General features: G+C 40.4%; 1 protein-coding gene across 1 annotated transcript in view; it reads left to right on the forward strand.

Annotated features, from left to right (window-relative positions):
* Window positions 1-26,719, forward strand: part of cmah (cytidine monophospho-N-acetylneuraminic acid hydroxylase) — a 49,331-nt gene extending 22,612 nt beyond the window's left edge. The window contains exons 9-14 of the mRNA XM_049474103.1: window positions 71-206; window positions 6,854-6,991; window positions 10,766-10,937; window positions 11,238-11,354; window positions 24,468-24,583; window positions 25,367-26,719. Of these exons, the coding sequence (XP_049330060.1) occupies window positions 71-206; window positions 6,854-6,991; window positions 10,766-10,937; window positions 11,238-11,354; window positions 24,468-24,583; window positions 25,367-25,544 (857 nt within the window). The 3' untranslated portion in view covers window positions 25,545-26,719. The remainder of the gene's footprint in view (window positions 1-70; window positions 207-6,853; window positions 6,992-10,765; window positions 10,938-11,237; window positions 11,355-24,467; window positions 24,584-25,366) is intronic.
* Window positions 26,720-27,373: the final 654 nt, after the last annotated feature.

Below are 27,373 nucleotides of genomic sequence, written 5' to 3' on the forward strand. Positions count from 1 at the left end.
TATCAATTAGAGAGTAGAGCGTTGTGGTCCGGTCAGGTCTGGTTGAGAACTGGGTGTGTGTGTCCTGCAGAGAGCTGGAAGATAGAGTTTATCAGCCGGGAGAGGAAGAAGTTGCTGCACTATAAAGCCAAGCTGGTGGAGTCTCTACAGCCACGAGTGTACTGCCCATTCGCCGGGTACTTCACCGAGGCCCACCCCTCCGACAGGTCTGATGAACCCATTCATTTTGGATTCAGTTCAAGTAGATTTTTCCCCCCTAGATATTCTCTGGCATGGCATCACTAGTTCTCTTCTGCATTTAGTTTTAGCATGTTCTCATGACAAAACATCTTTTTGGAAAGCAGCCGGGTGAGTTCGCAATTTCCTGTGGTTGAAAAAAACGTGTAATTGTTGACCCTGGATAACAGAAAAGTCATGTAGTGTGAAAGTCACCACAACTGAAGGACTTGTGATTACAGCACAATAACTGACAACTCACTAGTTAAGTGAGAACATGGCATTGGATGTGTTTGGGTAAATAGCTCTCAGGAAAATCATGACTAACAATGGGAAGAGTGTGAGCATGTTCCAGATGAAATAAGTGTCACATTATTAATCATGGCCTTACAATGGTCGAGGCTGGTCAAAGGCTGCAGCTGAATGTTTGGGAGATTAATAAATAAATTGTTCTCTCATCTGTAACATGGCCATAGCTAATACTACTATTGGGAGATACAGACTGTGATTATTATAGAAAAAATCTCTGATATCCAATACATTCAGCCAATCATTCAGTCAGAAATATAATCCAGATAAAGAGTGAAATGGCTGTACCATCTAACACTAATAAGGAATGGAAACAGATTGATGGGGTGTGTGCAGTAAAACCTTCACACAATAACTGTACTTTTCACACAACAGTGCACTGTACAACGCACTGTACACTGTAACGTTACAGAGCGGAGTCAGACGCACACGGTAAAAAACTAGATGAGGCTTTAATTAAAGAGTCAAAAACAGAAAGCGTAGTCGTAATACATGTGAGGGTCAGAACCAGAGAGATAGTAAAACAACACATAATGTATGGGATATCACGCCCTTGCGTGTCTGGCTGAAGACACCTTTAATCACGCCTAAAAGGCAGATGATGCATAGTGACGAGGGCAGGAGGGCCTGCCCCCTGCATATAACCCCACGTCACCAGCATCACTCCTCAGTTCTTATGCTCTTCACTTCGCTGAGAACACCTTACACCTTTTCTGCTAGTCTAGTTAGCACAATTCAGCAATCCTTTGGATAACTTAAGTGTTCCATTAGGCAAGCACGACAACAACCTCACATTGATGAGTCGTCTTCCCGCAGAGCGTTATTTAAAGGATTTTGCTGCTTTTAAATCTGCTTTGCAAAGTCTCTGGGCTAGCCTGTTTAGCCTCGCTAACGGCTGCCTAAAATGAGCTCGCAAGCCAACGTTACCTCTCAGCCTGGCAAGAAAGCCTCCGGTCCTTGTCCTCAGGGATGTGGTTTTGCCATTAACGAGAAGGACATGATGCATGTCCAGTCTGCCTGGGAATCGTCCATGCTAGGAGGGCCTTGGTCCAACCTGATGCATGTGCGCTCTGTCGCCAGCTCAGGCGGTCGACCCTCGAACGCCGTGTGATGTTCGTTGTGAAAGTTCTCGGACAAGCAGCAGTGGCACGCGAGGATCCCCTGATCTCCGGAAAGGCTGGGCCGTCCTGTTCGGACGTCAAGAAAGCCGAATACGAAGGGGAACCTTGCCTTAACTGGGCTGAGCACATGGAGAGTCTGGAGATGTGTGAAATGAATTCACCGTTGCTGACTCTTCCGTGTCAGCCACAGCTCTCTGAGCCTGCAGCCGAGCTCGAGGACGACGACCCGTTCGGTCTCGGTGTAGACGAGCTTGATTTCTCCGAAGACGAGCAGGAGGAGCTGCAGGTTCTTCCAGCCCCGACGGCTGCGGAGGGTAAACAAGATGAGGCTGACACCTATTTCTTTTCCCTTTACCGTCGTGCGGCGCAAAAGCTGGATGTGGAGTGGCCTGCTCCTCATCTGTCCAAAAAAGCGACCAGATTCGCGGGATTTTTCCTTCCCCCGGCTCCGCAAGTGGTGAAGCATCATCTCCCACTTTTCCCCGACTTCATGACAGAGCTGACGTCGTCATGGGCTAAACCGCTGTCAACCCGCAACAACGGTGCTTGGTTATGCGCAGTTTCTCGAGCTGGAAGGGTCAGGGGAGGCGGGGCTGCTAAACCCCCCTCCGATGGAGCCTTCGCTGGCAGCGTACCTGGCTCCATCTCATAATCAGGGAGTTGCGGGACCAGCCGTGCTTCCCTCCAAGCACTGCCGGTTCTCCTTCTCCTAGCTGGACAAGGTTTATCGCGCGCAGGCAGGCACGGCCAGAGCGATGAGTTCAGTCACTCTCCTCCAGACTTACCAGGCGATGTGTCTAGCCGAATTCGGAGACCAGCTACCCGCGGACAGCCCGCTAACAGCTCTGCTAAATGAGGTTAGAATTGCCTTAGATTACATCCTGCGTATGTCTCGCTGCGCGGCTCTTTCGCTGGGCAGAGGAATGGAGTCAACTGTTGTGGCACAGCACCACTTGTGGCTAACGCTGTCTGACATGCCAGACAGAGACCAGGCGACTTAATTGGACGAGCCGATCTCCTCGGCAGGTCTGTTTGGCCAGTCACTCAAAGCCATTCAAGCCAAGTTCGAGCTGAGGAAAAAACAGACGGAGGCTTTGTGATCTATTCTGCCAAGACGGGAGATGAAGCAGAAGCCGCAGTTGACTGCCCGCAAGCCTGCAGCGCCGCTTCCTCCGATGAAGAGGCCCGCTGCTACGGTTACTGCGGGGAATCCCCCGCCCCAAGCAGCAGCAGCCCAAACAGCCCTAATAATAAAGTTGCATCCTGTAACTCAGGGCAAAATAAATATGTCCAGCCCAAAAAAAAAATGTGTTGCACTCCCAATTTCAGCTCCGCCCCTCCACGAATAGCATATCATCACAGCCGGCTCGCTGCACGTGCAGCAAACTGGCGCGCATGCGCAGTCTCGCCCTGGGTAGAGCGGACTGTTGCCATGGGTTACCGCTTGCAGTTTCGAAAGCGCCCCCCCGCTTTTCCAGCGTGGTGTACACGCAAGTCCGTGTAGTTCCTCAGGCCGATGCACAAAGAGGCTGGTACAGCCATTATTTTGTGGTGCCGAAGAGGGGCAGGGGGTTACGTCCAATTATGGATTTAAGAACATTAAACAAGCATTTAAGAGTTTTCAAATTCAAAATGCTAACACTTCGCCAGTTCCTTCGCGCGGTCGGCCCGGGGGATTGGTTCACATCTATAGATCTCACGGATGCATATTTTCACATTGCAGTCCTTCCAGATCACAGACGTTATCTCAGATTCGCCTTCGAGGGCGTGGCTTACGAGTGGCTCGTTCTCCCGTTCGGGCTTTCTCTGGCCCCGCGCACTTTTACGAAGTGTGTGGAAGCAGCTCTCGCTCCTCTGCGGATGCGAGGAGTGCGAGTGCTTTCTTATCTAGACGACCTGGCTCTAATTGGACGGTCGAGGGACGAAGCTTTAGCGCACACGGGGGCTGTGTTATCCCATATTTAGCGGCTGGGCTTCTCGGTCAATTTAAAAAAGAGCTCTCTTATTCCCAGCCAGAAGCTGTCTTTTCTGGGGTTGGAAATATGCTCTCTCACCAGCCGAGCGCGTCTGTCAGAGCGCAGAATATGTGCGTTCCGCGACTGCCTTGCGCAGTTTCAGCTGGCGCGCAGTCTACGTTTTCGCCAATTTCTCCAGCTGTTGGGTCAAATGGCGTCAATGATAGCGGTAGTTCCGCTGGGTTTACTTCTAATGCATGCGTTTCAGCATTGGCTATTGTCACCCCGCCTGAATGCCTCACACCATCTCCAGAAAAAGATAGTTGTGACTCAGGGTTGTATGAAAGCACTATCTCCTTGGAGAGAGCCCCGCGTGGTGGTGTCAACAGATGCGTCCCTGATGGGCTGGGGTGCGGAGCAGCTGTGAAGGGGGCGTGGTCTTCAGCGCAGCGCTCCCTCCATATAAACTGTCTGGAGTTGCTCGCGGTCCATTTGTCCCTAAAGCGCTTCCTCTCAGAATTGAGGGGGAAGCATGTTTTAGTCAGAACAGACAACACCACCGTGATGTCTTACATAAACAGGCAGGGGGGCACGTGGTCACTCCCGCTTCTGAATCTGTCCCACTCCCTTCTAATGTGGAGCAGTTTTCACCTACTTTCACTCAGGGCGACACATGTGCCAGGCCGCCTGAACTTGGGGGCGGATCTCCTCTCCAGGGGAGGTCCTCCAGCTCGACAATGGAGACTCAGTCCCCTGGTGGTGGAACAGATCTGGGATCGGTTTGGCAGGGCCAACGTAGATCTCTTCGCATCCAGAGAAAACACGCATTGTCCTCTGTTTTTCTCTCTAGCAGACCAGGGTGCTCCCCTGGGAGTGGATGCACTGGCACACCTCTGGCCCAACACTCTGCTTTATGCATTCCCCCCGGTGGAGCTGATCATGCCAACACTGGAGAGGGTGCACCAGGGGAACCTCTCTCTGATACTTGTAGCTCCCTGCTGGCCATCAAAACCATGGTATGCAGAAATAATCAGTCTCCTTGCAGGAGATCCATGGGCTCTCCCACTTCACTCGAATCTCCTGTCTCAGGCAGGAGGGGAAATTGTTCACCCCCATGCCTACCCGCTGAAAAGTCTGCCTTGATGGCCAGCGGTTTGCCCGCTAATGTTGTGGCTACCATTCAGTGTGCAAGGGCCTCCTCTACAAGAGGTTTGTATGCTTATAAATGGTGTGCATTTGAGCACTGGTGTCAGGGAAGAAATTTGATTCCCTTCCAGTGTTCCATTGTGGATGTTTTGACATTCCTTCAGGAGTTACTTTAGCGTGGGCTCTCATTCTCGACAATAAAAGTCTATTTGGCGGCTATATCAGCCTGTCATATTGGTTTTGGGGGATTGTCGCCTGGGGCACACCCCCTAGCTATACGTTTCTTAAAGGGAGTGCAACATCTAAAGCCTGTATCTAGGCCAGCCTTTCTTCCCTGGGACCTCACTATTGTGCTCGAAGCCCTGTCTGGGCCTCCATTTAAGCCTGTGGACATGAAATACGTTTCGTATAAGACGGCTCTGCTGCTTGCTTTAGCCCCTGCTAAGCGTGTGGGTGATCTTCATGCTTTGTCAGTGCACCCCTCATGTACCTAGTTTGCACCAGGGGACATCAAGGTTACATTACACCCTAATGCAGCGTATGTGCCAAAGGTGCTGCCTATGTCTTATAGTTCACTAGCCTTTGAGCTTAATTCTTTCTCTCATCCTCCATTTTTTAGGCGTGATTAAAGGTGTCTTCAGCCAGACACGCAAGGGCGTGATATCCCATACATTATGTGTTGTACCTCGTTCCTCTCCTTCAGGGAACAGGGGTTATATTCATAACCTAATGTTTTGGACTACTATATGCTCAGTGGAGCTAAAAATGGGTAACAGATCTAAACTGAAAAAAAATAATCTGAGCGTTAGTAAATGTAACGTAATTAAATCTGTGTTATTAACAACAAAAAATATGTTTCTTACCTTTACATGAATATATCTTGTTTTTAATTACTGCACATTTGTTTAAAATACAAGACATTGTGTATTTTTTCCTTAATATAATTTATTTATGTAATCCCAACAAATCTTTTTAGGTACACCTGCACAACAAACTAAAGTCTTGTTATATTTACTAGGGTTTTAGTCACTACCTGTGTCAATGCTCTTTCTACAGTGTTGGTTCATGCAGCTTTCCTATAGGCTCCTGGTACCATATATTTGCATATTGGGTGTAGCCTCTCCCTAACTTACCATCTTTGTGTTGTCTGTTGCCCAAAGCTACCTTATCCTGGGTGTGCAGTAATTATAATATACATGTTGATTGGCAGGTCTCAGTGTTGTAGAGCTGTAAGAGCACATTAACTTTATTCTGTGTTTCTAGTGATCACAGTATGCTGGCTTTAAGCTACAGAGCTCACGCTTTACCGAGTTAACTACTTCCCCATTATTATACTGTCAGTAATGGCAGTTAAATAATAATATACTAAATATGTTGAGAATACTCATGGTTAACTTAAAATTGTAAGTTATGTGAATATTATTAAAGTTTTATTAACTTGAAAGTGTGTGTTAGAATAAAGATTAATTGTTAGTTTATTTGACTAAAAAGATCATTTTTTAAAAAGGTCAAATTAAACGCTTAAGTTGAGTTAACTCAGATTTTTAAGGCAGCAGTGTACAAGAGAAAATTAAGTTGACAATACTAAAACGAGTCCATTGACACTGCATTGGAAATTTAAGTTGACACTTCCTGAAAAAGAATGTTAGCCCTACTTGAGAAAATTAAGTAGTAAATACAATGACTACTCTTGCTCGATCTACCTAATTATCTGATGAAAAAAGTTGACATGATTTTTTTTAGTAGATCAAGCACATTATTTTTTTCAGTGTAGGACCAAACAGGTTATGGCATGTTATGCGTGATCAATGCAAGTGTACAGTAAATATGACCTGTACAAAACAGCAGTGGCTTTAGAAAAGAACATATCATATGTGCACATAGCTGTATCTTCTGCAGAATTAAAATAAATCAAATTCAGAAAAGTCATTTTGTATCTTCTGGAATGCAGCGCATAACTGAACTGGAATTGAGTGAACCATTTCACATGCATGTACCTGAATATTTTAATCTTTTGAAGGACAGTGTTGTGACAGTTTTGACTGTCTTTTCTGTGACATTGACATGGTCTGTCAAATAATTACTGTATAAACATATAATTGGCAGGTACATTAAAAACATCAACCTGAAGAACAGCCCAGTGGAACTCAATGCTCTGATCCAGAAAAAATGTCCCAATATACTAACCTGGACCCCCCGACCCGGATCCACACTGGACCTCGCCAAGGCCCTGACCAACCACAGGTCAGCCCACCACTTAGCACATTTTCATACTGGATATTAACATCATTAGAGATTCATACTGGAGATTAACCAGGGACGATTTTGACACACAAACTATTATGCACAGGGCACAGATGTGCAGGAAGCTACTCAAAACTCAAAAACACTACTGTATTTTTTAAGGCATCTGCTCAATCTGGACAATAAAATTCCATCATATACATTTTCAACATTATTCTCTAACCTGAACCTGCTGTTTACTTTTGGAAGAGCAACCTAATTTCCATGTATGACTGGCTGGCCACATCTTCTTTTATTCTGTAACATTAATTAGCTGATACACATACAGACAGTACTAGTCTAGCATCTCTCCTTTAAAATAAACACACAGACTGAATGACAGCATCTCTCACTCCAGTGTCTAATTATCAGCCTGCACATAAATCTTACTAAAGTAAATAAGTGTCAGACAGTAACAGCATAAGAATGCTTTTGATTGTGTGTGTGGCAAAATTTACAAATTGTAGCTGAGGCCAGGCCAACTACTTCACACATGCTCATTTTTACTTTTTAGTTGAACGGGGTCTACTGAACAATTCTGCAGGGGTTTCCACCTAATGCTGGTCCCGCAGTTGGTTTTATGTGCACTACAGTCATTTTGAGAAAAAAAACGTACATCCTTCCCATCGGCTCCTGGTAACATCTGTTTGCACATGGGGCATGTCCTGTCACCTGTCACTCATCATCAGGGTGTAATCTTTCTGTACAGGCTGTGTTCTTTTGTGATTTCTATACGAGTTATATAATAGTGAACTGCCTGGCATATGTGACCATATGCTGAATTTCTGCAAGCTTATATGACTGACCACAAGTAAGACATGTAATAGGCATTAATTCCTAGTTCTCAGTTGCTAACTTAAATTAATAAATGTAAAACATTTTAGTTTCATTTTATAGAAGTGGATTTTTAAGTTTGTGAGTTTTAATATTTGAAGTTTTTATACATATGGAAAACTAATTATTTGAACTGCAGATTTCTAGTTGTCTCAACTGGTGGTCATTTTCTTCAAAAAGAAACTCAAAAATCTAGTGCATAAATTTGCCTTGAATTTTTTGTTTTTCTCCAGATACTCAAGTAGGCATCTGGATAACTGTATAGCTCAACCACTAATGGTACTATACAGCCAGTGGTTGAGCTATACAGTTATCCAGATACATACTTGTGTCCAAAAAATCTGCCAACCAGAAGCTGTGGCACCTTCATCTCCCACACAAACTGGGAGCAGCTCTCCCCTGGAAACTTTATATGCCTTCTGCTAAAGGGCATCTCAGACAGAAGGGTGGAAAGGTTAATGGGTTTTGCCCACTGTCCCATAGAGGATGTACCTCTGGCTACTGGACACAGCATTACTGTGTCTAAACACAATATAGACAAACCCAACCAATTCCCATTCAAGTTTGATTCTGGGTCCCTTTAAGGGCTATTAGGATTGTGTAAAACATATCATTGTCCTTGACAATATTGTGCATTGTCAGATGAGTCAGTTTCAAATAAATATATTTGAAACAGTCTCCTATACCATCTATGAATGGTATTAGGGGTGTGTTTAAAAAATTGATTTATCGATTTAAATTGATCTTCATTTAAATGATCCAATATTGATTCATATAAACCCCAATCGATCTTTAGAAATAGCCCATTTTCCCTGTTTATCTCGCGAGGTTTTTCGCGAAGAAAATAAAAAACATTGACTTATTACTTATTACTTATTACACCATTTTGTAACCAGTTTGGCAGTATGCTTCAGGGTCATTGTACATTTGGAAGATCCATTTTTGGCCAAGCTTTTACTTCCTGGCTAATGTCTTGAGATGTTGCTTCAGTATTGCCAAATAGTGTTCTTTCCTCATGATCCCATCTTTTTTGTGAAGAGCACCAGTCCCTCCTGCAGCAAAACAACACCACAACATGATGCTGCCACCACCCCCCGTGTTTCACAGTTGGAATGGTTCTCAGGCTTGCAAGCTTCTCCCTTTTTTCTCCAAAAATTATGATGGTCATTACGGCTAAATAGTTAAATTTTAGTTTCCAGGTCTTTGTTCCTGTGTGCATTTGCAAACGTTAATCTGGCTTTTTATGTTTCTGTTACAACCCAAGTTGGCTCGTTGTTAAAAATGGTTGCAACAAAGGGAACAGAAGGGAAGTGAGGAGACCAGACCAGAATTAGATGTTTCACAATCAGTGATTTATTTTAAAACTGCCAAACATCAACTTAAAACAATACCAAGGCCTAAGAGTCTTAAGGCCTAAGAGGAGCCAATGGTAACGGTGCCAAAGGAAAGAAAGAAACAAAACATAAACTTAATCTAAACTATTTATCCTAAACAAAAGAACAAAATAAAATCTACTACTTAAACTAACAACATAAGTACAAAAGAAGCACCCGCCTGCTAACCTAATGTATCTATACACAAAGACAGCTACATGATGGAAATGTATAAGGCGCCTTAACCTTACCTGTTGGACTCCTCAAATTGGTATAAGTTTGTATGGCACAAACAGGACTGAAAGATATTCCCTAAGGAATGACTACAAAAGCAAACACTCAAAATAAAGCATATGGCAGTGATAGTAGTAATGAAGGTGGTAGTGAAGGTAGCAGGGGAACTAGAAGCACACACAGTAGGCCCCACTTCCTGTGTGAGCTCTAGCCACCATCTTGGTGGTGACTGCAGGTTTTTATAGCCCATGGCTCCTCCCATGAAGGTCAGGTGGACTGCAACCTGCAGAGAAACATGAAAAAACACACACACAGAGAGGGAGAGCACACAGAACATATCCAGCACCCTAGGGCTAGACTTGCACGTAACAGTTTCTTTTGGAGTAATGGCTTCTTCCTGGCAGAGTGGCCTTTCAGCCCATGTGGATACAGTATAGGCAGAGGCGGTTCTTTAATTAGGCATTTGCCTAGGGCCTCGACCAAATCTGTCCTGCATAGGGGCCCCCAAATCTGACCATTCCAGCTACAGTAAATACACCAAAACAATTATAATTTGTTACTTATGTAAAGTAAAGAAAAAACATATTTATATAAAAAAAACAACAGAAATATCAGTAGAATACCGAATTAATGTCTAAATACTAACTGTCCAAACACACATACCCACCTCCGTTACTTGCATTGAACTAGTCCATAATATGATGACGTAGCAATGTGCCACACAACGTGACTTCAAACCAAAACAGCGGGAACTGTACGCGACTAGAGTGACAGCTGTCACAGTGAAAATGAAGCGGAGTTATGAAAGTGGTTCTGCTAAACGAAAGAAACGGGCAGAGAGCAAAAGAATCACAGATGCACTGCCAAAATTGACCTCCTTTTTTACACCTCCTGGGCCGATCAGTGTTTTTTAGGAGATATTGCCAATAAAAAGACGTCGCACAGAAAGTTCAGACTGGTGTGTATATTTACAGATACCGATTACTAACAGGCAACAGGTGAGTAAAGTGCTAGTACTAAGGTGAGAGCGACCTCATGAGGCGAGGAGGAGCAACACCAGGGTCATAGGTGACACATGTAAACGTCTGACTTAGAAAGTAATAAAAATGCCTAAAACATTAGGAAAGGTTTATTCTAATTTCATGTCAGACAATGAGAAAAACATATGTGTCTTTTTATATTGTGTGTGTAAACTTCTGGTTTCAACTGTATGTGTGAATATTAGTATAATTGTGCGTTGATGTGTGTTATTGTATGTGTGAATGTTAGGTTTAATGTGTGTGTGTGTGTGTAGGGAAGCAGTCAGTGATCCAGATGGTGTTCCGGTATATAAGGAGCAGTGGGAGTTTGATCTGTATGTGGATAAGCTGAACACCTCTGTCTTATCTGACGTGTTTACGGACCGACGCTGGATCCCGTTCTACTACAGCTGGGCCGGGTTCCAGAACTACAATCTGGTGATCCGGGTAAGAAACACCTTCAGCTCTACTTTTCCAAACACGCAGGGACACCGAACACACTGGTCCTAACCTGGTTTAAAACACACAGGTCAGAACCCGGGTTAGAACATATGGGTCAGAACCTGTTTTAGAACACAAGGGTCAGAACCTGTTTAGGAACACACTGTTCAGAAATTGAATGGGTTAGAATGCACAGGTCTGAACACAACTAGGACTCATTCACAGTGTTTAGATGTTAGTGCTAACTAATCGGAGTAAGAGTGATCTCTGCAGGATTGAAATGTCACTCTGCTCTGTGTGGATTAGATGATAGAGACGGATGATGATTTCCAGCCGCTAGACGATGGGTATGATTACCTGGTGGACTTCCTGGACCTGTCCTTTCCCTCCACCCGCCCTCAGAGAGAGCACTCCTACCTAGAGGTAAACACCAACTTCTCACTTCATCCAGCACCAAATAAGACTGAATATAACAGCATAACGAAAGGGAGAGAGCCAGGAGGTAGCATAGACACAAGCTTAACCTGAAACACTATATCCACCCACTCCACCGTCCACAAACCTGACTGAAACCAAAGTCCTTACAAGGAAAGTCAGTTAACTCAGCGGCCATCTGTGAATCATACAGTTGTCATCTGCTATCATACAGTTATACCCACTCATATGAGACCAGCCTCCTATCTAACCAAAATACTCTAAACTGAAGCTCTAGTTACCATTTCAACCAGTTATATTTCAGCCAGGGGCTCCTTACCTATTAATAACGTCTTTGGCCCATTTAAATGAACACTGAGTTCCGGCTAGAGACAGAACCTGGTAGTTCAGGTTCCAAAACAATATAATTAATATTACAGTGAACTGCAGCATTTATTCCACCAGCATTACCATCTCACCCACAGCTCAGCTGATCTGATTGTCCTATAAAACATAGTAACACCCATACCTGTAGTAGTGAGGTGTTACCTGTAGTAGTGAGGTGTTATCTTGTAAGTAAGCTTTATTGTACACTGGCCAGTGTGCTTATGATCCAGGTATACAGGTGAATTATAGGAGTTAGAGTGAGGTCTGACAGTGGGTGCGGGTGAATTATGGGAGTTGGAGTGAGGTCTGATAATGAGTGCAGTTGAATTATGGGAGTTGGAGTGAGGTCTGATAGTGGGTGCAGTTGAATTATGGAAGTTGGAGTGAGGTCTGATAGTGGGTGCAGTTGAATTATGGGAGTTGGAGTGAGGTCTGATAGTGGGTGCAGTTGAATTATGGGAGTTGGAGTGAGAGCTGATAGTGGGAGCAGGTGAATTATGGGAGTTGAAGTGAGGTCTGATAGTGGGTGCAGTTTAATTATGGAAGTTGGAGTGAGGTCTGATAGTGGGTGCAGTTGAATGATGGGAGTTGGAGTGAGAGCTGATAGTGGGAGCAGGTGAATTATGGGAGTTGAAGTGAGGTCTGATAGTGGGTGCAGTTTAATTATGGAAGTTGGAGTGAGGTCTGATAGTGGGTGCAGTTGAATTATGGGAGTTGGAGTGAGGTCTGATAATGAGTGCAGTTGAATTATGGGAGTTGGAGTGAGGTCTGATAGTGGGTGCAGTTTAATTATGGAAGTTGGAGTGAGGTCTGATAGTGGGTGCAGTTGAATTATGGGAGTTGGAGTGAGAGCTGATAGTGGGTGCAGATGAATTATGGGAGTTGGAGTGAGGTCTGATAGTGGGAGCAGGTGAATTATGGGAGTTGGAGTGAGGTCTGATAGTGGGAGCAGGTGAATTATGGGAGTTGGAGTGAGGTCTGATAGTGGGTGTAGGTAAATTATGGGAGTTGTAGTGAGGTCTGATAGTGGGTGCAGGTGAATTATGGGAGTTGGAGTAAGGTCTGATAGTGGGAGCAGGTGAATTATGGGAGTTGGAGTGAGGTCTGATAGTGGGTGCAGGTGAATTATGGAAGTTGGAGTGAGGTCTGATAATTAGTGCAGGTGAATTATGGGAGTTGGAGTGAGGTCTGATAGTGGGAGCAGGTGAATTATGGGAGTTGGAGTGAGGTCTGATAATTAGTGCAGGTGAATTATGGGAGTTGGAGTGAGGTCTGATAGTGGGAGCAGGTGAATTATGGGAGTTGGAGTGAGGTCTGATGTTGGGAGCAGGTGAATTTTGGGAGTTGGAGTGAGGTCTGATAGTGGGTGTAGGTAAATTATGGGAGTCGGAGTGAGGTCTGATAGTGGGTGCAGGTGAATTATGGGAGTTGGAGTAAGGTCTGATAGTGGGAGCAGGTAAATTATGGGAGTTGGAGTGAGGTCTGATAGTGAGTGCAGGTGAATTATGGAAGTTGGAGTGAGGTCTGATAGTGGGTGCAGGCGAATTATGGGTGTTGGAGTGAAGTCTGATAGTGGGAGCAGGTGAATTATGGGAGTTGGAGTGAGGTCTGATAATTAGTGCAGGTGAATTATGGCAGTTGGAGTGAGGTCTGATAATGGGTGCAGGTGTATTATGGGAGTTGGAGTGAGGTCTGATAGTGGGAGAAGGTGAATTATGGGAGTTGGAGTGAGGTCTGATAGTGGGAGCAGGTGAATTATGGGAGTTGGAGTGAGGTTTGATAGTGGGTGCGGCTGAATTAAGGGAGTGTGAGTGAGGTCTGATAGTGAGTGCAGGTGAATTATGGGAGTTGGAGTGAGGTCTGTACCTCCTTGGCTGCGTCCAGAAACCCCAAAAGTGTCTCCTTTTTCCTACCGATCCTCCTCCTCTCCTCCGTGACCCGGAAACTGATTTCGTGACGCCATCTTGCTGCCTGTCCGAATACCGTACACTCTCTTTGAAGCTTGATCTCTGAAATGTGGAATTCTGTTTATTGATTTCTCGTTTTTATTTTTGTATGCGGAGCTCTATCCAGAAGCTGTGATTGGCTGGGAGTATCCGGCATGTGCTGAAAGTGAGCGTTGTGATTGGCTCAAATTGGCTCAAATTCAAAGTGCTTACAATCGCCTACAAGGTGATGACAGTACAGGCTCCTTCCTACCTGCACTCACTCCTGAAGGCTTACGCTACCTCCCGGCCGCTGCGCTCCTCCAATGAACGTCGCCTCGCTTTGCCAAACATTCACACATAGCAATCCAGACTGTTCTAATACAGAGTTCCCCAATGGTGGAACAAACTACCTTCCACTACCAGATCAGGAGAATCTCTCGCTATCTTTAAGAAACTCCTGAAGACAGAGCTCTTCAAAGAGCACTTACTCTCCTAACACCTCTAACACACTAACTACTTCTAACCTCATCTCCTTCTTCCTCTTCTCTACTCCTCTATCCCATTATTTCCCTCTGACCTCCTTAAGGCCCTATCTATAGATGCTTTATTTTTAACTTCTATTATTTTTGTACTTAACCTCTTCTATTATTTGCACTTCAATATTGTAAGTCGCTTTGGACAAAAGCGTCTGCCAAATGTAATGTAATGTAATGTAATGTAATGGCTCAGTTCATCGGTAGTCAACATCCTATCTAAAAGGGATCAGCTGTCCCATTTCCCCAATTACAGCTCCTTCCCTCCATTCCTTCTCCTCCTCTCCTCTTCTCGATTCCTCCACCTTCTTCCGGGGTAGGAGAGGAGGAGTAGGAAAGGAGGAGTAGGAGAGGAGGAGTAGCAAAAGTTTCTGGACGCAGCCCTTGTGTACCTCCTTGTGTCTATTTGTAACTCCGCCCTCTCGTTACCTGTGTTTCCAGGTGTTCTGTGTTTCATGTGTGTTTATATAGCCCTGGGGCCTCATGTACTAAAGGTGCGTAAACACAAAAACATTGTGTACGCCATTTCACGCTCACTGTCAGATGTACTAATTTGACTTGAACGTGAGAAAGTGTGTTCCCTCAAGGCGTACGCCTTTTTTGGAACTTGTAACTTGTAAAACATGTATTGTATTGTTTTTGTCATTTGGCGAGGTGATGCATTGAAATTACAACTAATAAGATTTCCTTTATGCACACATTGTAGTAAGCATTATTGGGTAAAATAAAGTAAATTAATCAGATAATTTCATTGGCTTACAGAAATAATCGTTTAACGTGTTTCCACTTAGCCTAGATTATATAAACATGCATAAAAGTTTGTGCTGGAGTTGTTGAAGATGGCAGCGTTGGCATTATTGGAAAATATTGCTCATGGCCAGATTCATAGAGAGCGTATTTTCTGTGACCATTATGTTTTTTTGGCTCATGATGATGACTGGCTTATAAGCCGTTTCAGATTTCCAAGAGCATAAGAGGATAAGAAAACAAGTTGAGTGCGTGACAGGTGGCTTCTTGGTAAGCAACTTATTTAAAGCATTTAAGTGAGTGCATTTACTATCCTTCTTAGAATAATACATTTAAAACCTGGGTAATTATTAGTTATTACGCTACGCGTATATAATATTAATAATAATAATTATTATTATCATTATAACATAATGCTCTGCGTAATTGAGGGAGGAGACGTGGCAGGTGTGATGTTTTCGTGCATTTGCGCTTGATTTCAGGTTGATTGTGATGTACTAAGAGAAAGTGTGTGGGATTCTGTCTATGCACGGTTTGATAAATCTGGATTTTTTTGTGAGTACAGAACATTTCAGGTCTGAGCGTACGGAACATTTTAGTAGGAAGTCCACGCAAGTCTTAGTACATGTTGCCCCTGGTGTTCAGTCCGTGTTTGTGGGTCTTTGCACCTTCATGTGTTAGCTGTCTACCCCTGCGTTTCTTCAAGTTTATAGCCCTAGTGTTTTGCTCCCTGTTTCTCTTTGTTTGTTTCAGGTTTATTTGTCATTTATTTCTAGTACCATGTTTTTGTTTATTCAGCCTAGTTTTGTTTCTAGTTTTGTTTCCTCTTGTTAGCCTTTCAGTTTGTTTACTTTTCAGTATATCTCGTTTGGGTTTATGTCCCTCTTTCTTGGTTTATTTTATAATTCGTAGAATAAACTGTACTCTACCCGGCTCTCGGCCGCACAGCTAATTCCCACAATTCCCTCAGCTAAAACGCCGCGCTCCGTGACGCACTCCACGACTCCTGCCACCTCTGAACCTGCAAACGCTGCTCCCGCAGCCGCGGAACCTGCATACACTGCAGCACCTGCAATTTCAGGCCCCACTGCAGCTCCAGCAGCTCCTGTTCCCGCTCCCAGGAGAGTGTTTAGCACCAGGCTCAGTGCTCCCAGGCCTTCTCCTAGGCTCCCTGACCTTGCACCCAGAACTGTGCCCACGCTGGCCCCACAAACTTATTCCCATTTATACTGCAGTTTTGGCTGCAGTGTATTGTGGCAGCGCAGGAGTGTTCGTGTTTTTACGGGTGTTGTGGCCTCTTTGATAAATGTTGCTGTGCCGGATCTCTCAGCTTGCCACGTGTTGGTGTGTCTGTGACATTTTTTTATCTTAAATAAACCAATAGAAGAAGTTAAATATAAGTTTAATATTTTTTAAATTGTAATCAACCTCGCTGTAATCTATAGCTCTATAAATCCATATTCCGACATTGTCAGCATCTTTTCTGTGGTTAAAAGGGGGCTCTGTGTGTGTGAGGCTCATGGGCGTGGTAGTGGGGGGGGGGGGGGGGTGAAGTGGACCTGGCTACCCAGGGCCCATGAAAAATCCTATTTATTTTTTTCTTTTTTCTGTTTTTCTCACATTCCTTGTGTACTGTCATGGATAGGAGCCCACTAACATTGAGAGTGTACAGGGCCCAGAATTTGCTGCTACGCCCCGGTGAGGCTCGCCTGTGTGTGGCGTCACAGCCAGCTGTTCCCTGATTGGCTGAATACAGCGTGGCCAGAGAGCGGGGCTTTCTCTCCATTGAAATTAATGGGATGTAATGCAGCTGTCTGTGGGGCGTGGCAATGTTAATTAGACATTCAGTTTAGAGGGCTCACCATGATGTAGTTTCATAGCACTTTTATCCACCTGGCTGGGTTTCAAAGTGTGGTTATGTAAATGGTTTCACTTTCTAAGCATTTCAGTGCTGTAAGTGAGTAGTAAATCTGTTAAACATGAGCTTTTGCAGGTAATGTGGTCTATTGGCACTTATTATTGATGATAGCCACAGTGTATGATGATTAAAATTCACATTAGGTATATGGCTCATAAAGCTTGTGAGTGAAAAACAGCAAATAAATGAGCTTCTTTTTGTTGAAAAAAAAATATTTATCTGTAAATTTAAAAAAAACAGACCCTTATTGACAAAAATAGTATAATTACTTTCATTTACTTCAAAATATGTGTATTTTGACATTTTTATGCTGCACATTGTTTGAATAACTCTCTCAAATATCAAAATACACTGTTATTTTTATGATGGCAATCTTCAGATAATGGATATCATATAATGTATATACACATTATTAAGAATTATCTGTTGAAAGTGAAAGATTTCAGGTAATTATAGGTTCCTGTAAGTTCCTGTAAAATTACTAACTATTTCGTTCCATAAGGAGTGTATGACACATTTTTAAGAATTAAAATACGTTGAAAAGGAAAGATTTCATGTAAACCTGGGACAAGTTCCTGTAAAATGACAGTAATAGTTGTTGATCATTGTAAATTCAACTTTTTTACGGTTTATATCTGTTTTAAATGTGACAGTATTTTTCTGTGTTTAACATTTACATTTTGAGGCAGTGTAATTCACGGCAGTGTTTTAGGGCCACTCTTAAAAAACAAACAAACAGTTCACTGCGAGATTCAAGAATAAAGTCATAATATCATAGCAGGCAAGAGGGGGACAAGGGGGTACAAATTTGCTTATATGAGTTAAAGCCTGCCCCATAGTGTCTTAGAACAACATTTGTGGAATTACGTTCATTACAAAGAACCCATTTTTTCTGTATTCTGTTTATTATTAGTCAGATCCAAGTAAAGGTGACTTTACAACCTAAACATGTTACTCCACATTACATTCACTGTTAAAAAAAATATATGCGTGAAATGTCTGAATTACATGCATATGACAAAAACAGGGGTGGGTTTCCCAAAAACGATCAATCTTAGCGAATAACGAACGAACTAACGAATGACGTGAGTAAAGAACGAGCCAGTTCTGCGAGTGTTCCCCAAAGAGCATCGCAACGCGAAAATTAACGAACGAGGTTAAAGAACGTCTTTGTTGACTCCTCCCCCAAAACAGCGTACTCAATCGATCCACAAATATCGATTCAACACTGCCAATATGCAGTATTTATTCACTATTACACCATAAAAACGTAGAAATGTGTTGTAATTAACAACATTATACTCCTAAAGATACATATGACTAAATAAATACTCGAAAATCCAATCTATTTTAAAACATTAAACTTATTTTTTACATTTTTAAAACTATTATCGTTGATATATATTATATTAATAGATAGTATACTAATATTATTAATAGTAATATTGATAGTAATATTAATTTATTATTATTATTCTAATTATTAATATTATAAAAATAATATAATAATACATATACGTATGTTCCTGTGTGTGTTTGTGTGTGTGTGTGTGTGTGTATATATATATATATATACATATATATATATATATATATATATATATGTATATATATATATATATATATATATATATATATATATATATATATATATATATATATATATATATTACATTTTAAACCAACAGAAATATGTTTTGTACTTTATACTGTGAAGCTCCAGCTCATCCTAAATCACCATCTCAGTTGGGTTAATGTCAGGGGATTGTCAAGGCCATGCACCTTTTTGTCTACTAATTCCATTTGCGTCAATTAGTTTTCATGGTTTTAATATTAATCGACAATGTAAAAAAAAAAAAGAAAAACATGGAATGAGACGTGTCCAACTTTTGACTGATATTTGCGAGCTGACACCCCAGAGTAATTAATGTCAAGACTTCTGTCATCGCTAATCTGGATTTTAATAATTTACTCGTGGGTTTGATTGGCCAATTCCAATATGCCCAGTTAGACTACAAGCCACAGTTGGCATTATAATATAATATAATATAATATAATCTAACTTATCCACTCACTTACTCACTCGTCAACCGCTTTATCCGTTAAGGGTCGCGGGGGGTGGGGGGGGTGGGGGGGGGGGTCGCGGGGGGAGGGGGGGGGTGGGGGGCTGGGGTGCTTGGTGGCTGGAGTCAGCTGGCATCGGGCTGAAGGCAGTATACACCCTGGACAGGATGCCAATCCATCACAGGGCAGACAGACACAGACAGACACACAGACACATTCACTCACACACTCACACCTAAGGGGCAATTTTTATCCGACATCTAATTAGCCTGAACTAATTTCTTTGGACTGTGGGAGAAAACCGGAGGACCCGCAGACACGGGAAATAATATAATATAATATAATATAATATAATATAATATAATATAATATAAGGCTCCAGCCCCCCCCCCCCCCCCCCCCGCGACCCTTCACGGATAAAGCGGTTGACAATGAGGTGAGATGAGATAATATAATATAATATAATATAATATTTATATAGTAATATAATTGATTATAATTAACAGTAATATAATATAATAATATTAATAATTATATAGTAATATAATTGATTATATAATTAATAGTAATATAATATAATTGCTTCAAACACGGAAATTATAATTTTTCTTCCTCAACATTGGTGGTCCCTGGTGTTTAAGGTGCTGAACTGCAAGTAGAGATCCCCTAAAGAAGCTCTCTAAAAATAACGACTGGGTGAGGGCACTCGTTAATCTGCGAGCGAGTTTACGCAGTACTTTAGTTACGCACGGGTTTGGGAAACACTCTTTAATTAACGATCAATCTTAAGTACGAGTTAACGAAGTTCTTAGCGTTACGAAGCTTTCGGGAAACCCACCCCTGATCAGTTATCATCTGCGTTTTTAATTTTTTCTACTGAAAGCAATTTTTCGATGGTGTCCTTTTTTGAAAAAAGACTGTAACTTTACGTAGATTTTTGACAGATGTTAAAATAAACATTTGGATTTGCCCGGAATCCCTTTATTTACTCAGGACGTGGTGTTACTGTGAACTACAAATGAACAGAAATCATGTTAGATCAGTGTTTCTCAGACCTGTTCCTGCATATTCTACTGCATATTCCCACTGTTTTCTCTGCTTTAAAGTCACTTTATAAAATAAGTGGTGCTATGATGTGTCTAACACACTGCTGGATTTACATAATGATTTATGCTCAATAGGGGGATAAGGAATTGTAACAGTATAGTAGTAAATTCTGTCTACCAACAACATCCAGCTTCTAGCTAACTAGTTTTTTCATTCAGTATAGGTTACAGTAAGTCCTGCATTCCTAAATTAATAAACATAATTTGCAAATGAAACAGTGATTAGCTGATCAGGTACAGGGCAAGCTGAACGTTACATATATAGTTTATTTTTTCTTAAAGCTTGACACCCTATCTAGCTTATTCCAAAGTTAAGCTAACTGACTTACACAGCTGCAGTTTATTAATCATACGGTGGGTTTAATCTGTGTGCTTTGATTCAGAGACGAGTCTTTTTAACCAGGCTTCTCCCCCACCAGCACACTGACTCGCCTCGCAAAACCAGCGAGCTGATTGACTGTTTCTTCAGAAAGGCAGGACTTTCTCCCAGAACCGGCACCGTGATTGGTTTCCCTTTACACAGCGGTCAGCGGTCTGTCTCCTCATTAACAGTACAGCTGAGCTGATCGAAACGATGTCATTTTTGGGGGGGACAAATCCACCTGTTTCTAATATTGGTTCCTACACCAATGATGGTAGGGAAATGTATTTCTAACTGCTTGGGCTGCAGTTTAAGAGCAGAGCAGAGAAAAAATAGCATGTTTCACCTTTTATATGTTACAGGGCTGATGACCATCAATTATCTACATTAATAACCTGCTGATTATGAATGCTCTAGTGTTACAGTTAGATAATACAGTGTGCAGATTTTGTCATGGTGGCGTCCCGGTAGCCGAGCCTTTGCCTCCCCCGCTGCGAGGAGCCTTCCATGTGTGGAGTGGATGCAATCTCCTGCAAGGAGATTTCGGCTGCCTTCTAGATCAGTTTTGTGACCAAAGGAACCTAAATATAGTAAATTCCACTCATGAATTAAGAAAATAAACCTTTTACTGGTCCAGGATGACTGTCTCTGTGTTAAGTATACTGTAGTATATACTGTAGATCAAGTATACTGTAAAGTAAACATGATATGCACCTCAAAGTTTAGATCAATGCGGAATTGCGTTAATTTTTTTCTTATTTTGAACAAAAATATAACGTAAAGGAGTATATTTTTATAAATATTCAATTATAAGACTAAGGTCCATATGTAAATGGTTAAAATGAGAAAATAAAGATAATATAAAATATTGCACAATGCAGTGTGGCAGTTGTCTATGAATAGGTCATATACACTCACTGTTAAAAAAAAAGTCGAACAAAAGGGTAATTTTCCCACAGCAGGGGCCGCCAATAAATGCCTGAAAAAAAAAAAACAGAAAAATACTGTCACATTTAAAACAGATATAAACCGTAAAAAGTTATTGTATTTACTGTTATTCATAACTATTACTATCATTTTACAAGAACTTGTCCTATAATTACATGAAATCTTTCACTTTCAACAAATTTTAATTGTCAAAAAAGTGTCAAACACTTCTTATAAAACTGAATAATTATTAATTAACTGTCCTATAATTAAATTAAAATTTTACAGTCAACTTATGATAAATTACATTAGAAGTCTAAAGGTTGACATAATTTAAATGACGGTGTAATTATGTTACTTAATAGAATTATTGAAACAATGTACAGCATGTACATATCCAATTACATGTCTTCTAAAGAAAAAAAAGTAAATTTGTCCTTTAAATATACAGATGAAATATCAATTTTAATTTCTTTATAAATGAAAAAGCCTTTTAAGTGCTGAGCTTTCTATCACACAATTAACACATATTTGATTTATTTTACATTAAAGCAGTTATCAAGAAAATACAGTGATAGGCTGCAATTTTTTTTTAAGAAAGGACTTTACTAACAGATGCTCATTTACAGTATTAAACTGCACTCCAGTAGTAAGTCTACCATCTAAAACCCAGCCAGGTGGATAAAACTACTATGAAACTACATCATGGTGAGCCCTCTAAACTAAACATCTAATTAACATAGCCACGCCCTATAGACAGCTGCATTGCATCCCTTTCAGACCTGCTGCATCCCGCGGTTCATGCTGAACGCAGCCCCTCTCTCATAATTGACTTCTTCTGCTGGTGTATTTGAATTAAAAAATGTCACGCCCGCACGCGGCGAGAAAGAGATCCGGAACAGCAACATGGGTTGAAGAAAAGCACCAGTGGACAAATACCTTTAAAAAAAAGAGGCCACAAGACCCATAAAACAGGAATAAATGCTTGTGAACATAACAGTGTTTAAAGAAATAATAATTATTACAGTAAAGCAGCCCTGAAACTTAAAGCCCCACAAATGCGTTAGATAAAGACATGTTTATAAGGCTACATATGTTTATTTTACACCTGTATGGTGGACCCCCTTATCATATATGTACAAAGATATGATTGATGTGAATGGAGATACGTTAGATAAAGACCTGTTTGTAAGCATATACATATATATATATATATATATTTTTTTTACATATACACAGTAGACTGTTATTACTAAATAACAGAGATAGTTATGATCAGTGTTGTGCCAGTTCACAGCTTTTCTGAACTAGTTCAAGTTCAGTTCATACATGCTCAAAGTGAACAGTTCACGTTCAAATTTCACAATTTTAATTCTGAACTAGTTGAAAGTTGAGTTAATTTTACTTTTTTCGTGAGATATTTAAATAAATACTTTTTTTTCACACTACAAGCTAGAAATCACTATACGTTCTTGGAAACTGCTCATTGTAGACATTTGCTCATGACACTGCATTTGTGGGTTTCTCAGACATCCCAAGTTGCAAAAGTTGATTTCAGGGAGGTTACCACCCTGCACAACATCAAAAACATTTTATATCATATTACAATAATTATTAATATTGCCTCCGCCATGATCTGCTTCCTCTCACTCACTGAATAAATCCCGTCCGGGAGGGGGGAAAAACACTGCCTGCCCACACTAAAAACTGATTGGCTTTCTCACAGACTCTTTGCAGAGAACAGGCCAATCAGAACCCTCTCTGTTTTCTCTCTCTCCTTCCCACACGCGATTAGAGAAAGAAAAGTTCAAACAACTTCTGGGTTTACAGTGTAAAAACGTAAAAAAAAAAATTCAATGCAGACTAAAGAGCAGACGATCAAGAACGTGTTACAACCAGAAGAGACTTAAGACTCGACTCGGACCCATGACCAAACACTGAGATTCATCTCGGACTAATGACCAAAGACTTTTGAACATCTCCGTACCAGCAACAGTGGACAGTGCAGTACACTGAAAAAAATAATGTGCTTGATCTACTAAAAAAATCATGTCAACTTTTTGCATCAGATAATTAGGTAGATCAAGCAAGAGTAGTCATTGTATTTACTACTTAATTTTCTCCAGTAGTGCTAACATACGTTTTCAAATAGTTACAACTTAATTTTCTCAAGTAGGGCCAACATACTTTTTTAGGTAGTGTCAACTTAAAAGAACCCATTGACACTACATGGGAAGTTTAAGTATTGTCAACTTAATTTTCTCTTGTACACTGATGCCTTAAAAAGCTGAGTTAACTCAACTTAAGTGTTTAATTTGTCCTTTTTAAAAAATGATCTGTTTAGTCAAATAAACTAACAATTCATCTTTATTTTAACACACACTTTCAAGTTAATAAAACTTTAATAATATTCACATAACTTATCATTTTAAGTTAACCATGGGTATTCTCAACATATTTAGTATATTATTATTTAACTGCTAATACTGACAGTATAATAATGGAGCAATACAGGAGTAAACTCAGTAAAGTGTGAGCTCTGTAGCTCAAAGCCAGCATACTGTGATCACTAGAAACACAGAACAAAGTTAATGTGCTCTTACAGCTCTACAACACTGAGATCTGCCAGTCAACACGTATATTATAATTACTGCACACCCAGGATAAGATAGCTTTGGGCAACAGACAACACAAAGATGGTAAGTTAGGGAGAGACCACACCCAATATGCAAATATATGGTACTAGGAGCCTATAGGAAAGCTGCATGAACCAACACTGTGGAAAGAGCATTGACACAGGTAGTGACTAAAACCCTAGTAAATATAACAAGACTTTAGTTTGTTGTGCAGGTGTACCTAAAAAGATTTGTTGGGATTACATAAATAAATTATATTAAGGAAAAAATACACAATGTCTTGTATTTAAAACAAATGTGGAGTAATTAAAAACAAGATATATTCATATAAAGGTAAGAAACATATTTTTTTTTTGTTGTTAATAACACAGATTTAATTACGTTACATTTACTAACGCTCAGATTTATTTTTTTCAGAGTAGGAATAATGATAGAGACCGGTGGCTTCTGATTTGAATAGTTTGTGTGCACAGAAACTAGTGACCCTAGCAGAGTCTGTGTGTGTGTGTGTGTAGATCCAGAACAGAGTGGGCGTGGTCAGAACCGTGGTTCTGAATGGGCTGCTGTGGGACGATCTGTACATCGGCTTCAACAACAGAATCAGCAGAGACCCGGATATCTACCACCATCGGTACACTTCTTATTCCGATTGGTTGTAATTAATAACAAATAATTATTTTTAAATTAACATGTGGTTACACTTTCTTAAAAGCTTGTATTAAGTTCTTATAAATGCAGTCATAACACATTATAACTTTAATAATGCGCTGTATGCATGATTATAAACTCCTGTAATGCTCCATAATGCCCTTATAATTACTTAATGAACATGTTTTAGCACAGGCATTCTAATTACTATTATAATACTACATAAGAACACTAATAGGTCGAAGAACGAACAGCGTGGTAAATCACTACTGGAGTGATTGTACTTTAGTTTTTTGTCTTTTTTTGTTACTTTTGTCTTATTGTGCATCCTGTGTAATTTTACATATATTTAAATTGAAAAAATTATGGATACTTAATGATAGATGACTTTACTTAAATCATGCAGTGAAGACATTTTAATGTCCATAATATGTTTAGAAATGTTATAAGTAACATGAGTCATTTCTAATTGTGTAAAACTATTTTTTTAAACGAATTATAAATAATTATAACACCTGTGTTAAAACATAGAGCATTATGATGTATTACAGGAGTTTATAATCATACTTAAAACAAATTTGTATTTCCGAGTTATAACTACCTTTACAATGCCTTATAAACGAATGCTTCAGACTAATTTCTAATTTAATATTCTAATATGCTTCAGACTAAGGCTTTTAATTTAATATTAGTTTATATATTATGAATAAACTGTAATGTGTTTACAGCGTGAGTTCAGGGCTGTAATGTTGGTTCTGTCCTGCAGGTTTTGGACTCACTTCCAGTCGGATTTGCCTCTCTCAGCACCGGACTGGAACACCTTCCTCAGAGACCGCCCTACCCTCCACCCCGCCCCCTCGAGAGTGCTCCTCCCACCCCTCTTCTCTCAGCTCTGGGTGGTGTGTTTGTGGTGGGTGGAAAAGGTGCGGCACTACTTCTGGTAAAGCCTTTATATCAAGCTGAGCCAAAGAGCTAAGCTAATAACCTGATCTAATATAATAGTCGAGTTTAATATAAACACAAATGACCACAGAAATATTCTAATTATTCCTAAAAAAAATAGTAAAAACTCTTAACAGATTCAGTTTCCTGAAAGTAAAGAACATTAATTGTATTACATCTTTTAAGTTTTTTAATTGTTGGGGCTCTGTATCCCACAATACCTTTAGACGAAAACTGCATAAGAAGAATAAGAGGAAGAAGAATTTATTATTATTATTATTATTATTATTATTATTATCATTATTATTATTATTATTATATCCCTTTCTATACTGTAAGGACACAGTACAGACTTTAAGTATACAACACAACGGATATTATCATTATTTCAGTGAATTAAAGAAACTAAAGAAGGATTCATAATTTTACTATCTGGGTCTGAAGATCAATAAACTCTAATTATTAGTATTCAGTGTTTACTCTCTCAGCTGATGATTTTAATCAGTTTTAAATGTTTTTAACTGTCATCGCCAGTGTCAGTGTGCTAATCCTTTAGCTGTGTAAACACTGTGTTTTAGAACAGAGAAATTTGTATTTACTTACTTTTACGTTCTTTTATTTAGTCTGAGGTTTTGTATCACTCTTGTTTTTGCTACTGCTAGTGGTTAGTGAGCTGACACTGTGAAGTAAACACACACCATATGCTAATGCAGAAATAAATCAGTGACTTTACAGAGCTTAACAGTTTAATTATTTCTTAAATATTTATTTTTATCTGGGCTGGACTGTCTGACTTTATCAGGGAATTTTACATAAAAATTATCATTTTAAATCATCCTAACACAACGCTGTCTTAACGTACTCTTTCTGTTACCATCTTGGTCATAAAACTCCTGTTCCCAAAACTACGGTGATGTTCCAATATCTGATCGTATTTTTATAAGTTTTGATTTAGTTTACTGTGATTAAAATCATTCAAATGAAATAATATAAGTGCACTGCTATGTTATTAAAAATATTATTGACTTTAATAAATATTGATTGTAATTAATGTGTTTATGCTGACTTAAATTGAGGCCTAAATCAAAACACTACAATGTTCTCTAGAACTGTAGTACTGTAACTCTTCTCAGACGGCAGGGATTTCATACGGAATGTATTTTTTTCTTTCTTTAAAATAAAGTGATTCATATTTACTCTGAATTTGAGTTTTTTCTTCTATAAGATTTTATTTAAATATATGTATTAATGTTTTGTTTTATAATATATATATTGTTTATTTTATTAGGTTATAATTGTAACAGGGTCTAAACACAATTTCTATTAATTCATTTTTATAATTCTACATTTACTTATTTTACATAAAATGCTGAACACTGTCCTGCCCACTCTCAGATTACAGTCCCACTCCATATTCCACAAGTTACTGTACAGGCAGGAAAGCCCTGCCCCCTCACAACACAGCCTGACCATCTATCCACACCCCTGTGCACAACAGCCTCCCACCCCGAAACAGCACAGCTCTTCCTCCTTCCACATCCTATTGAATGTAAACAGCAGTAAATGGTAAATGCAGCTGTAATTAGAGCCACACCCCGCAGAATGAGAGTGTATTAGGCTGCATCTAGAACTATTTTGGGATGCCATCTTGTCACCTGTCCGAATACTGGAGGAGACAAAAGAATACACTTAAAATCCTCCTCAAAGAGTTAGTGGTGTAGGGCTGCACAATATTGAAAAAAATGACATTGCAATGTTTGTTTTTTAACCATATGTATCATGATTAAAATAATGCAGGACCCATGTCCACCCGAGTGCTGTCTGAATCAGC

The sequence above is a fragment of the Astyanax mexicanus genome, chromosome 2, assembly GCF_023375975.1.
Source record: "Astyanax mexicanus isolate ESR-SI-001 chromosome 2, AstMex3_surface, whole genome shotgun sequence".
NCBI lineage: Eukaryota > Metazoa > Chordata > Actinopteri > Characiformes > Acestrorhamphidae > Astyanax > Astyanax mexicanus.